This window comes from Cyphomyrmex costatus, unplaced genomic scaffold (genome assembly GCF_001594065.2).
Source record: "Cyphomyrmex costatus isolate MS0001 unplaced genomic scaffold, Ccosl1.0 scaffold123, whole genome shotgun sequence".
NCBI lineage: Eukaryota > Metazoa > Arthropoda > Insecta > Hymenoptera > Formicidae > Cyphomyrmex > Cyphomyrmex costatus.
In genome coordinates, this window is record NW_017275207.1 from 226,975 (window position 1) to 242,152 (window position 15,178).

Sequence of the window (15,178 nt, forward strand, 5' to 3'; positions counted from 1 at the left end):
ATATATTTGTTTTAATGTAATATAACACAGTTTTATTTTAATAAAGCTAACTTTCCAGAAAAATTTACTTAAGAAATACAATAATTATAAACTATTAAATATACAATTTAAAATTCCATAATCTATTAATAGTCAACACTAGATATTATCAAACATAATAGCTGATTACTCATCAGATTGCGATTAACCGAGCGTATTGCATCCCGAATACAATGCGATGGAAAAACACAGAGTTATGCACAGGTGGAATCGATCGATACTACAAACAACTAAAGAAAAAATTCTTTACATACGCATTACGTCAATATTGCGTGTGTTACTATGAAAAAAAATACTAATCGCGTATAATTTATTTTGAAGTATTCAAGATTATCTGCTCTTTGGTATATATATTATTAAAATACAAATTCTCTCAACTTTCTAATGACTTAAATCATTATATTAAACAATCAAATTTGAGATAATTTGCAGAAAAAAGGAAGAAAACAGAGTATTAATCAATCATCTTAAACATCATAAATGTATTTTTTTCTTTCTACTGGAGAGAGAGATAGAGAGAGAGAAGGAGGAGGAGGATATGATTTTCATCAATTAATCTTTCAAATAAGATCGCAATAATCGAATAATGCTCTTTAAGTAGCTTTATAACAATTCGCATAAATGTACGAGTTATTTTCCATAAGTGCTTTGCGGTGAAACACGACTCATTTTAATACGTGGAAATTCTTGGAAAGTGACAAAACGTTCCTTCTCGTCGCACTAAACACGAGTTACTGACAGGATAATGACATTGTTCAACGATATAAGACATAAATAATTTTTCCAGCGACTTGTCTAAAATTCAAATTCTCGGTTAAAAATTAAAGAATCTCCTACATCCAATTTTTAGGATGCGTTTTATTATTCATTGTAAGTACTGAAAGTTTAAATAGTATATATTATGTACTGTGTATAATGAAATAACATACTAGATTTCCAGTATTCACAGCGAATAACACGGAACGCAATCTAGACCGCATTGTGGTTGATTCGTAATTCGTGTAAACCGCAAATGAGTTTAAGAAAGTAATTTTAATCTAATATTTCTAAAGTTTAAATGACATTAAATTTTTAGAAAATATGATTCTAAACACGTGTATTAAAATCCTGCTATCATCTTCCCGACAATAGCTAGTTTCCAAGCGAAAGTCCGAACTAATTAATGATACCGTTAATTTAATATCGTAATTTGTTGTTAATTAATGATACGTATAAAGGAAATAGAATTAAAAAATAGGTTGTTATATACTATATGTGTATGTGCATAATACAGCATAATTGTGCACATTTCAAATTTCCATAAACTATAATAGATAAGTTATTGAATTGTAAGTTTACTCTATTTGGCCCTATGACATTCTAGAAACAAAAAAGTGTAGCACAGCAACTAGTTTAACGTAAAAATTGCTATCGAGATTAGTCTCGCTTCAATCTCAGCTGTTCACGTGTGTGACATTAATTGCGATTAATTATGTAAGTTGTAAACCATAGCATTTGCGTCGGAATAGTGTCAGCGCAATGATTATACATCGTTTACTACAAGCTCGTTACAAGTGCAATTAGCGCGCGGGAAGTAAACATGAACTCCATCGACACCTTCTGTGTCATTAATCATGGATTGATATTAGAGTAGCACGACTCGTATGTCAAGTATATTACTTTAATCATTGTGTTGAAGGAATTAGAAACAATCATAATTGTAATTAAAACATACGCACAGATAATTTTTATCTTATATTGCGCAAATAATTATCATTTACATCTTTACTTGTGATTTTAGTCTACTTAAAAATATAATTACATTTTAATAAATTTTGTTATTAGTCAAATTACGATACGTATAATCTATATATGTTTCTAAATATAACTTTCATCATATATTACTTTGACCTAATTTTTATTTCTCGAAAATTTAAATATTATACTTGTTAGAATAATATTCTATTTCAGCAAACGTCGTTTAATAGTGTACTGTATCTGTCAATCGATATAATGGTTCGGTTAATTGTTGCATGCAACAAGATAGACCATTTATGATGATGAAGAAAAATATATATATGAAAGTAAATAGAGTATTTATTATTTCAGGCATATACGTATATAGCAGATAAAGCAATGATATAATCAGTTGATCAGGTGAAGTACCTATATTTGACGATTAAAGATGCATTATACGATAATTCATAAGTGCAGTGTTAAGTATTAATGAAAATCTGATAAGAAATATTTATAATTACTCATTAAATGTATAATATGATAATTACAAATTTTAATAAATATTTGTATATAATACAATTTTTTTACTTAAAGTTGATCGAACGAATTTATTTAATTAATCAATTCTATTTAATTAAATCACTCGTTAATTCCCATTTTTAATTAGTTTCGGTAATTTATAATATCAAAACTTGATACATCAATACATTATTCATAGTACGATATAATTGAAAATATAATCGATCTGACGCAAACATTAGTATATTTTCATTATTTCTGTAATTAATAATTCATTCAGCGAAAAATCTAAATATTTGTATTTATATTTTAATAATCGTAACTGCAAACTATGAAAGAATATATAACTTAATTAAATATGTTATATGTATATACAATAAATATTTAGTTCTTTTAATTTATTCATATAAACGAAATTTTCAGTTATAATAATTACAATTTTTTAACTAAAATTAACTAAAGTTGTTAAATAACATAAAAAACTGTTCTCTGGTGTATTAATTGCATGTGTAATAAAAATCCATTAATTAATTTATAATTATTAATTAAATGTACCAAAAGAATGCACTCAAAAGACTTGCGCACGTATAAATACAATTAAAGAAACAAGACGCAACTATTTATTTGTGTTTGATTTTTATAAATAAAACTAATCATAATAAAAATAAAAAAATTTAGATAAGTTAATAATTATATAGATGTCCTATTATGATGTATATTATTCAAACATCAAAAATATTTGTGTAACTGCGAAAGATTTCATGTAAAACTAATTATAAGGTAACTTGGGACCCAATATTAATGCATATTTATATAGATACATAATAAATAAAGATACAACTTACAAATAAATTATTTGTTTTATAGTGATTAAACAATTTGCAAAATTAAATTTACAATAGAAGCATTTAGAAATATTTACGTACTAATTCGCTAATAATTTACAATTTTTCTCAAGAACCTTATGTTCTATACGGATGTAAAAATGTAAATATTATATGTATAATATTACTATTATGTTGTATAATATTACAAAAATTTGTACATTCGTTTAAAAGCTACGAAATTGTAATTTTTTACTTAATATAAAAATATGTTTACAATTAGAGATAAAAGTACTAATTTTTGTAAAAACACATAATTTTATATACTCCCACTATAAATTGTGTAATTCTATACATATTATTTATGTAATTTTATAAACTTTTCTTGCGGTATGTCGAATACATACATATGTATCTGTTTTTATTATAGTGAAAACGTTAGATGTGCATTTACCGTTTCATTACCGTTTCACAGTACGTAAAAGATAGTTGTATTTAAGAAACATTTCGCAAACATAAAATAAATCTACAATGTATAAATTGATACAAACTTAATAAATGCATATAATTTAAAAGCACTCATTAAATAGTGCGTCTTAAAACAACCAATTTTATTATTTTATCAACTAACACAACTTTTATTACTTTTAATAATTTTTCATAATCTAATAAATGCGATAAAATTAAAATAAAATTTATTTACAGATAATTATTTATGATCTGATAATATTATTAAGATACTGATCTTCATAAAGATGATAATAATGTACTTTACATAGGATTGTCTCTCACTAATAAAATTCTGAGAAAAAGATTTCACTAAATAAAACCATGCTAAATCAAATAAATTTTCAAAATTTCAAAGAATAAAGCACATAAAAATTCCATAGAAATAATCACAAAATAAATCCAAAACTAAAATTATTCTAACGGTGAGGGAAATATAACTGAGAACTGAAACTAAATTTTTTGCCAGAATGACTACAATTAAATAAAATCTTTATTCATAAACAGATAAAGACTGCGTATATATTAACATTCCTATTTATTCTCAAGGTTATGAAGATAAAAAGAAACATCGAGTTACGTTGAATGGCAAAGAACTGTTACGTGATATTTACGAGATATTTAGAATCTAAAAATGAGGAATTGACAATGATTAAAATATTTGACCATCATCATATTGCTAACTAGTGATAACAATTTTTTTAGCAAAAATTTTACAAAAACCCACAAGAAGTCGTTTAATAATGGATGTAATTTTTAAGTTTTACAATTTTATTGACTACTACAATTTTATGTCTTTGCTGTGATTTATATATCATAAAATGTCATTGATATCAGTATCTTTACTGGAAATGTTTGATATCTATTTCTAAGATATTTTTCTTAATTATCTGAGCAATTAACAAACATAAGGAAGACATCAGTGTAAACATTAATCTTGTGAGGACTTATCTAATAGTAAATAAGTAAGTGTATACCTATAAGAGTGACAAATAATTGCTACGTATCCTATAATAATTCAATATGTGACAAAAGCGACTTAATTCGTAATCTGCATTAGATAGGGAGTCTTCCGCAAGCTACAGATATATGATCGATGAGCCGTTATAGCTTGATTATTGAACACAATAATGATTTTGAGACTTTCACGTGATTCATGTCACATCGGCGCAATGACTGATTCATCATTGAAGAAGTTATTGCACATCGATGACGTTACACAAAGTCTTTCTAAGTTTGCAGTAGTCTATCATATCTCATCAAGTAATTGCAATCTTTACATATTAATATTACATTGCAGGTTATTCGATGTAATTAAAATTTGAAATTAAAGAAAAGTTAAACATTAAATAGAAAATCTTACTTACAAAATTAAAATATAAAATATCTCTTATTATTTGTGTGCAATATAGGTAACTGCTTATTAAATTAGTACTTTGATTGTTAAAGATGTTATAGTTGATTTTTTTTCTCGAAAAACAGAGAATAATATTTTCTATTGATATTTGAACCTGCCTTTTCCTTTTACTTTGCAACCGTCTGATTTTAATAAAAATTAAGAAAGAAAAAAAGTGATGTACTTATTTTCATAAAGATTAATATCTACCTTATCTTTATTTACCGATAATTCTTTTGCACCTGCTACCTAGATTATGTAACTAATAAACTAGGCGTAATAAAGTCAAGCATGTTGGATTGCTCGATTAATTAAATTCAAAAGCATTATTGCATGTAATGCGTATGTTTAGTGTCTACTCGATGTTAAAATTCAAAAGACTTGCCTGGAAAGCGCAATCAACTTAACTTACAATGAATTAACGGTTATCGCTTTTTTCAACTTTCCAATTCCGATAGCTGTTCCACTTATTTTCAATCGAAAAGAATTTGTGTGAAAGCGATTATTCACGGTAGAATGCCGGTTAATGTTGTATTTTTTCCTTATAAGGGTAGATTTGCAAAGGAATCAAAATAGCGAAAGTGTTAATTAACCGATTCGGATTTTAGATTATACCTAAGTATAAACGAGAATATAAAAAAGAAGCGGAGATAAAAGTATGCGATTAAAAGAAATTTAATTTGATAATAAATTAAAATCGATCAAAAATTATCTTTTTTCAACTTAATATCTTGAATCTTTCAGCAATTAGTCTATTATTAAAACATCGTCATATAGTAGATAAGATCAATTACGATTATAGACTATATACTGATAACAATCGTTCAAAAAGAATGAGTGTTCTCGGGACCTTGTTAATCGTTGCGACATGGAGAGAAAAGAAATCCGGAATTGTTTTTAGCGTAAAGACAAAGAAAAAGAAGAAATAATCACAAGTTTTAAGAGGTTACGAGAATGTCAGCGTGACAGTTCAGTGGACCGCGGAAAATATAAAAGATAGAAAACATAAGTTTCAATTTCGGTATTGTCGCCAACACGCGAATCTCGCCATTTGAATTTACATCTAATATTATTTAACATTATTCATATTTCAATTATAGTTTTTTTGTCACATCAAGGCTATTGTTCGTCAACTGTCACAGACCTGTCACTTTTCTATTCTTCTCACCGGAAAACACACAAAGCTGCACTAATCAAGAACACATTACGAACTTACATTGTTATAAATAACATGAAACATTTTATGATTTATGACCACTAATTTCATTTAATTAAAGGAAACATCAATAATAAATCGGTAAAATCCATAAATCTAAATTTTAAGGAATCTCTCTCTCATCAAGAGTTTTAAAAAGATAATTATTATTCATATGAAACATGAGTACTTCAGTATATAATAATTTCGTTATAAATTTGTTTGAAAATATTTCGTTAAAAACTACTATAAATATTTAGAATTGAAACAAACATTGTTAATAATGCATTGTTAATCTCGCGCAACATTTTGATTTGTATGTAGTAGTATACAAGTATAAGTATATATGCTATCTATGTAAAAAAATTTGTTTGTCGTCTGTATTCGCGATGCAATTCATTCGAAACTACGACAAATTCCTTGAAAAAACCGCAAAACAAAATTAAAGTTGCATAACAAAATTATTTTACGTTTTTACTGAAAGCCGCAACCAGTGTAAGAAGTTACGTAGCGAAGGCGGGCTAATTAGAATCTCCAGTAAGTAATTATCTGACGGTACAGTTTACTTAACATTACGTAAAACTGCCAGTGAATGCTTCAAATCATCATTTCAGACAATCCCATTAGGTGCAGGAATGCCAACGAAATCACGTGATCTCATTGCTTCCGGGTCGTGTGTCAGATACGCGCGAATGCATCAAACGAATTGCCACTAGGTGATCGATCAACTTACGTAAAAGTATCGATGTAATGAAACGTTGTTTGTTTCGCAAATATGAAATGCAAAGTCTTATACAATTCCAGTAATTAATAATTACGAATATTACTTAGCATTAAAATCCATCCGTAAAATCTATTCGTATTAAAAAATATATGATAGCACTTAATTTATTTAATTTTCATCAAATGCAAGTAAAAAATCTAAATTACCTCAAACTTATTTTTTTAATCTTAATTCTTAGGAAAAATTTAGATTGTGGTAATTAATATTCCTTATTTCAATTTAATTTTAACAAATTAAATAATTCGAACTTACCTATCTTTTAAATAACCGAGATTATATTAAATAATTTCACAATTAACTCATAATAAAAAATACAAAAAACTCAACATTAAGTCATTTCAGTTATCTCAAATTACCACACACAACAAAATTTAAGAAAAATAATAATCTCATAAATAAATAAGTTTTATTAAATTACATCAGTTTGAATCAATTCTTAATTCTGGGAGTATTTCTGATCTCGTCTCATGTGTGTCATCGTTTCTTTATATTAGTTTAAAAATTGTAAGCAATTTAATACTTATATTGCAATTTGTCAATTGTAACAAACGGATAAATACGTATCGAATCCTGTAAATACAAAACTGATAATATGTATATTAATTCTACGGAATTCGCAACTGTTCACACTGCAAAATTTGTAAAATTATTCAACTTCTAACAAAGTTAATATATGAACTCGCTAATTAACTATTCCAACATTGTTGACATTAACCTTGCATTCAAAAGTGAGAGTAGCATTTTAGAGTTTCTAATGAATTATATATAACAGATCAGCTGGTAATAAAAAGATTCGATTCTATCTGTTGAAAGTGACAATGAAGTCAAACAATACGATCGCCTGAAGTAGTAGCCATAAATCTCTCGCTGTATTTTACACTACTACTTAGGCTATCTAAAGTAATTATTTAGATTTTATAAATGTATATACACATGTATAAACATACATGTATATACATGCATATATCTATTTGATTATAAATATAATTACAATATTTGTAGGACCGTTAGTATTCAAACAATGATTAAATAAAGGCCGAATGACGGTCAAGCAAGTAGTTATTTAGAGTTGCGTTTGTAAAAAGTCTGAAAATATTTCGGCGCGCGATTAAAGAAAACTACATACGTGGTAAATAAAATTCACACATTACTGCAGCAACCTAAATCTTGCTTGACCGTCATTCGGCCTTTATTTAATCATTGTATAAATATAATCTCAATATAATCTTCATGTTTGTTCTTTTAAAATAATTTCTTTCTAAATTGTCAATATTCTTTAATTTTTTCTAGATTTCCTGTATATGATAATTTAAAGAAAAATACACAAATCATGCTTTGGTGTAAATTACATAGTTAATAAAATAATCGCATACGTTAATAAATTATTTTAGTTTTGCATGAACTATTAAAATAGCTTTCAATGACTATAGTGCTTACAAATTCATAGGTCAAAATTGTTAAAATGACAGATAAAACTTTATCGTGCTAATTGTTCTGTTTCTGTCATATAAGGTTTCTTTTACACGACGCATTAAAAGTCAAGTCACATCTCTGTATTATATGGTACAACATCTCCTATCTAAGAAGACTCGAAAACTACACTGTTTTTATAATTATACTCTATTTAAGTTATTTTTAATCATTTTTAAATCGACATTGCTCTTATTCAATGTTATTTTAATGAAAATAAAAAATTGAACTATTTAACTCAAGAAGATTTAATAAATTTGACTTAAATTTAGTTTATTGTTTTTTATAAGTGCATACACGTTAATACAAGCATTATTTATTTATTTAAAAATTAATTACAGAAATAGATTGATTTACATTTTGATATAAAAGTTAAAAAATATAAACATAAAGTTATTTAGCTCAAAGGATTAGGTATTATTGCTCTTTTGATATTTAAAACAGCGTATTTACATTTTTCGGATAAATAATGATCCTTATTCAAAATACACTTTTATCGATAAATGCACGCCTTTATGTTTTAAGTTCTATAGTACTTATATATGTAATAAAGTATATGCAAAATTCGCGCTAATCGTAATAATTTAATAAGTGCGTTCTGAACATGGACCAATATATCGAGAATTTACATTTGCCACAAGATTAATCGATAATCTTATTTAAATCTTGTAATTTCAACAAGTTCAAATTTTCATACTTTGGACGTACAAAAAGTCCTTGTATTTATGATAGAAACACAACAAACAAAAATATATATAACATAAAATATATTTCGTGTGTTCGAATTAAATCGGAGCTCGAACCTCTTAAAATACCTTATTTATACATATTTGTATTTAAGATTACATGTATACTTAAAAAGCCATTCAGAAGCCGCACCTTTGGTGCGAAGCTAATTCATGATCATAAAATGCTTGCTTATTTACCTTTAGGAGCGGAAACTTCCACATCGAAGGTCTCGGGTTTCTTGATCTCAGATTTCTTTCGATCTGAGGTCATCCCGTTCTCGATCATGTTACCACCTACGCCGAAGAGTCGAGCGATGAAGGGGTGCTTAAGGGTGTTTAACAAAGAAAGCTCCGCCTAGGAAGTCAATGTTCCGTGTAACACGCAGTGCGACGGTCACTCTGACACTGTTACAAACACGGCCAAACTCGCGACACTTAGAGGCGAACACCTCGCGCATGTCGGCCAATTAGACCACGCCGTGGGAGCCCCACCGACGCGGCTCCCAACTCCTCTCCCGCACGCGGTGTGCTTTTCTTGAATCGCACCTGTATGCCTATCAGCGAATGTGAAAAGGCAAAGTGAAATGGTAGAGTCCTTAAGAACAATAGTTTGCACAAGTGAAAGATGGAAATATCTAAAAATAAACCATCTCAACGATACAATGGAATATCTCGAAAGAAGCAGATTCCAAACCAATGGCCTGATACGATGTGAGACAAGTGCACGGTGTGCACAGTAAATATGTACAGAACGTATTAAGACTAACGCTATTTCCTTTATTCGTGAATCTTTGAGTAATGCGAAGTCAAGCTGTTCTCCTGTCTTCTATCTTGTAAAAACATGACATTTTTCATTTACAAGTGCAAATTTTTTCATCATTTTCTTCGATCACTCTTCCTTAATGTTTCAATAACCTAAGTTAATTCTTTCTTAACAAAATTATTGGAGAAATTGTTGCAAGTTTTCAATTTTTTACATAACAGATATTTTTTTATAATAAATCCTTTGATAATAAATACTCAAATCAATCTATATTAAAAGAACAGATTAATTATTTGAGATTATACGCCAAAGAGAGTTAAAATTTATTGATATTTTTAGAATCCAAATGTATGTGACTAGGAAATGTATATGAAAGAATTTTACAATATTAATCATTATTATAATATCATTAATCAAATATTATTTTTTCATTAATTTTAAGTTGCCTTTATTTTATTAGAATAATATAAAAAAGCAGGTATTATAATAAATAAAAAATAATTGATTTGTAATACACTTCTTACATAGATTTTAAGAGATAAATCGTTTTATTGAAGTAAAGTAAAAAATAAATAAAAATAGTAACTATATATCATTATTCTCTCCCTCCTCTTTCTCTCTGCGTATCTCTTTAGTGTTGTAGCAACTTGATATTTTCCATTTTATATATTCTTTATAAATATTTTTTTTAATTATAAATGCGATAAGACAAAGTGATATCAGTTTTCTTAATTATTATTTTTCCTGTACCACTCTATGCAGGACTGAATTTTCAAAAAAAGATCATCAGTATAAAACAGTCTTATCGGAGCTGAAGGCGGTTTCACAAGAAATCGTTCGTATCTTTCGCTGTTAAGCTATGAAATAATCTTTTATTGGATTTACAGAATATTACATCATTAAATTGTATTAAAATTTTGTTGAAGTACCTGCTTTGTAATTGCATGCTATTTGATACTGTCATTTGTTAACTACTTTTTTTATTTTCTTCTTCTTTTTTATTTTTTTTTTATATAAGCTTTTATCTTTTTTTTTTCTTTTTAAAGAAATGTACATATTAATATTTTAATGATGCTTGTTGACATTGTTTTTTATATTGTTCTTGCATTTAAGAAGATTATATATCAGAATGCCTAATAAATAACGAGTCATTTATTCGTTCATTCTCTCTCTCTCTCTCTCATTCTTCTACTTATAATTATAACATTATAATTGTTTTATTCATTAAAGTTAACTCATCTTTAACTAACTCATTATTAATTCATTTAATATCAATAACTCGAAAATATTTATATTTAGAATATGTAGTACAAGAAAATTCATAACTATTTAATGATATATATATAAGTTATAAACTATTAAAATGCTAATCAAATCTCTTAAAATATTTGTAGTGTAGAAAAACAGCTACTATATAGAAGAATTTGTGCAGTGAAATAAACGAATTTGCTAATGTTTAACAGTTATCTGATATGATAATCAATAGAACAATATATATGCAAGTTATTTAAATTTGAAAAAAATAGTATTAGTTGTTTCTCAGCGGGCTCAATGTCAACGATGCGCATCGCCAAATCTACTCATAGTGCCAAGGCCAACCGGTACGTAAAAGAATTCCCCTCGTAAATATTTATTCCGAGAAAAAAATTATTATAATATTTCTTTGCTGAGAGTGTAGATCTTTTGCGGTTCTCTTAGTAAAATATTTTCAATGTGGAAAACTACAGGATGATTAAGTATTGATTGCATTTTCTCAAAATTGCAATATTAGACACGATCCAGACTGTCGATCTCGTGACACCGGATGTAATTAATCTTATCCATAGGATATCCGATGTAGCCTAAAAATCGATCACTACTAATTATGTCTGATAAACTTTTTGACATATAGAAATAAAAAGCTGACGATAACGTACTTATAACTTTGTAATTCGTATCGCGATCCTATTAAATGAATCAACAGCGAATCTATTTCAGAAATGCAGTCAATTCTAAACAAATCGAGACAGCTATGCTAATATTTTTTTTATCGCAAATAATTAATAATAGCAATTTATCAGATAAGAATATCAAATCGATTGATATATTTTCAATTTTTCAATTTCCGGTTTAACAGTCAGATTAATCTGATGTATTCCATTATATCATGTATTATCTCTCTCTTCGATATAAAAAATTAATTTTAAAACATTAATCTAATAATGTACCATATTTGTGAGACAATCGAATAAAATATTAATAAAGAAACGGAATATTACGAAAGACAATTCATTAAAATTATATCATTAATTGTAATTTTCTCCCAGAAATGCAACGATACGTAGACGAGCGTTACGGAAAATCACCGGTTCACATAATATTACTGCTTCCGCGGAAAGTCGATAACTGTATGCGTGAGTTCGCTAAGTCTCCGAGCAGAAATTCCAAGGCGGACGTCTCTTAACGAGAACTTCTCCACACCGGAATCGTAACTCATTCTCGGCACGAAGACTCGTTTACGAGGTAATGACTCGCGATGCTATCGGAGTCTCTTATTTGCGGCGTGTCACCGTCATCGTCATCATCATCATCGATGTGCCTCTGAGTGACCCACAGACCCCATCACTGTGGCCTCATTCGACAGGTCGACAAACTGGCACGTCGACCAAGTCGTTGCCAGTAGCGAGTTATACCAGTCTTGTTTGTCCCTTCCACTTCCGTCAATCTCGGTTCTTAACATAGTCACCAATTTAAATGACGCAGGCGATAAAGAGATTGAATACATTGTGCGTGGCGCATCCGTGACAAAGGTAGCATGTACATTCTTCGCAATGAAACGACTAGCTAATTATGTAATAGCATTGTCGCGTTGTTTATTCTGCAAACATTAAATTATTTATCTAACGTTTACAATATGCAGCGAATTTACTTATTTACATTTTATAAAGTTCAACGAGGATACACTAACGCGAATTATCACAGATATAATACTTATTACAAATATAAAAATTGTAATATTGTTATTTATTGTAATATCTTACGTCTTACAATTATATTTGCTATTTCTAATAAAAATGCGCTGAACAAAATTTATTAAATATTGATAATATTTCTTTGAATAGTATTAAGTAAACATTTACTTACAATAAATAAATAAATATTTACTCGATAAAAAACTTTTACATCAAATAAATATTTGTTTACATTTAGTAATTATTTACTTAGAACGAATCAAATATTTATTAAAATTTAATCAATATGACGCATTATATGTCATATTTTCATCAACATTACGATTGTTCCGTGATACACAAATAGACTCATAAACAGTGCGATTTGATTTTGTGTGTGTTTTATAAAGTTACACTGATATCAATTACATACACCTACGACGGTCTCGATGGTTTATGGAAACTTTTGTCGCGCCATGAAAAAGTTTCCGTGGCGAAAGCGTGCTCGTAATTTTACCAGGTCGGCATTTCGAACGACGAGAAAGTGTAGCGTCGCAACGTGTACCCGTCCTTTTCCTTTTTGTCAGTGAACGAGCTATATAGTCTAACCATTTTATCAAGCCGCGCACATAGCGAAGTTTCTTTCCGGCTGGTAAACACGAACTTTCTTGCGATTTCGTTTTCGAAACAAAAGTCACGGTCAATGTAATACGTCAAAGAATCGATTGATTATATCAGCTAACTGCGTGAATATGAAACTCGATACATATTCGATATTCAAACTCCGGAAGTGTCTCAACAAAATTGATTCTATAGATAAATATTTGGTAAATGTGGAATTCTCCAACACAATCGCAATAAAATTGTGATTAAGATTATTTGAGGTTTTTTCAAGTGCGCGTTTCGGTAAAGCAATAGCGAAAAAATAATTTTTATAAAAAGAAATACAAGGATTACTAAGAATATAATCTTTAAATTAATTCTTTAAGTACCCTTTTATCAGATTGCCTTCACAGATAAACTCAAAATCCGTATACGTATAAAAATGTCTCTCTCGAAAGAGGAAATTCGCAATCGTAGTTGCTTCCACGAAGTCTTATCTTGCGCAATGGATCATCATCTTGTCTACAAGTGAAATATTCGATCGCAATCGAGAGTCGTACATTTCATGCAGACTATTAAAGACTGGTAATAAAACTGGTTGTTGAATCGCGCCCCGCGAATTTACGGTCTTGAAATGGTTAATTCTGAGCACGTGCGATGCAATGTTTGCTCATATCGATCTAGTGATCTCGTGAATAAGCACTGATAAGAAGCGGGAGGCTCGTCTCACGTGCCCATCACTAACTAATCACGCGAGCAGCCAATGCGAGCGACAAACAAAGTCTCGATCTGCACGTGGCTAAAAGCGTGATCTAAGAAATATGTGAATTCCTTGTAATTCATGATCGAGGAAAATTTCTTTCAACAAGTAAGCTTAATGCGACACAATAATCGACTATTTTTATCCAAAGAATTTTATTACAAAAATAATCTATGAAATTTTCGTGAGTTTGAACAAGTATTTACATCCGCTTGGTTGAGTTCAACATAACGTAGAGTTACAACAACAAATTAAAAAAAGATTTTTAATCTTTCAAACATCTATTATTCATCTTTTTTTCCATGCATTTCCTTTTTTAATTTTTAAGCTATTCATTATTTATTTATTTACTAAAACAAGAAAGGATTAAAAATGCAAGAATAATTTTGAGGACACGTGAAACGCAATCTTCTTTAGAGAAATCTGCTCTGTATTATGAATTAAATTATTGCGCAATCATCTCTTGTCTACGTGAAATGTTGCAATGCAATTGTCGCGTATCTCTTGCCTTATAGTTGCGCGATTTGCTCGCTTCGCCTTAATTGCGGAGATACGCCGCGTGATCTCCTCGACAAGCACGATTTCGCACACGAGTGAAATGTATGGGAAAAGTGAAAAGTTTTCTTCCGCGCATGTTTTCTCTTGTTAATTGAGAATTTATAATGATTAACATGTTCAAGAGTGCTCGTTAACTTATGGCTTACAAATTCTACTGTCAAATTCTCTACTGTTGATAATTAAATATAATTTTGCTTCAAAAAATACATAATTGACATATAAATTTCGATAATATTGAACACGCAATGTTTGTCTTTTTTCTGAAAAATAAATACAAACGCAGATGTATAAATGTATGCAATTACATCGAGCGTATGCATGATTAAAAAACATTGTCATTGCATAATGGGAGATACTTAAAAGGATTAACGCCCATGTTGTATACA

General features: G+C 28.7%; 1 protein-coding gene across 1 annotated transcript in view; it reads right to left on the reverse strand.

The window, feature by feature from the left end:
• Positions 1-9,497, reverse strand: part of Picot (putative inorganic phosphate cotransporter protein picot) — a 41,778-nt gene extending 32,281 nt beyond the window's left edge. The window contains exon 1 of the mRNA XM_018548880.1: positions 9,377-9,497. Within this exon, the coding sequence (XP_018404382.1) occupies positions 9,377-9,464 (88 nt within the window). The 5' untranslated portion in view covers positions 9,465-9,497. The remainder of the gene's footprint in view (positions 1-9,376) is intronic.
• Positions 9,498-15,178: the final 5,681 nt, after the last annotated feature.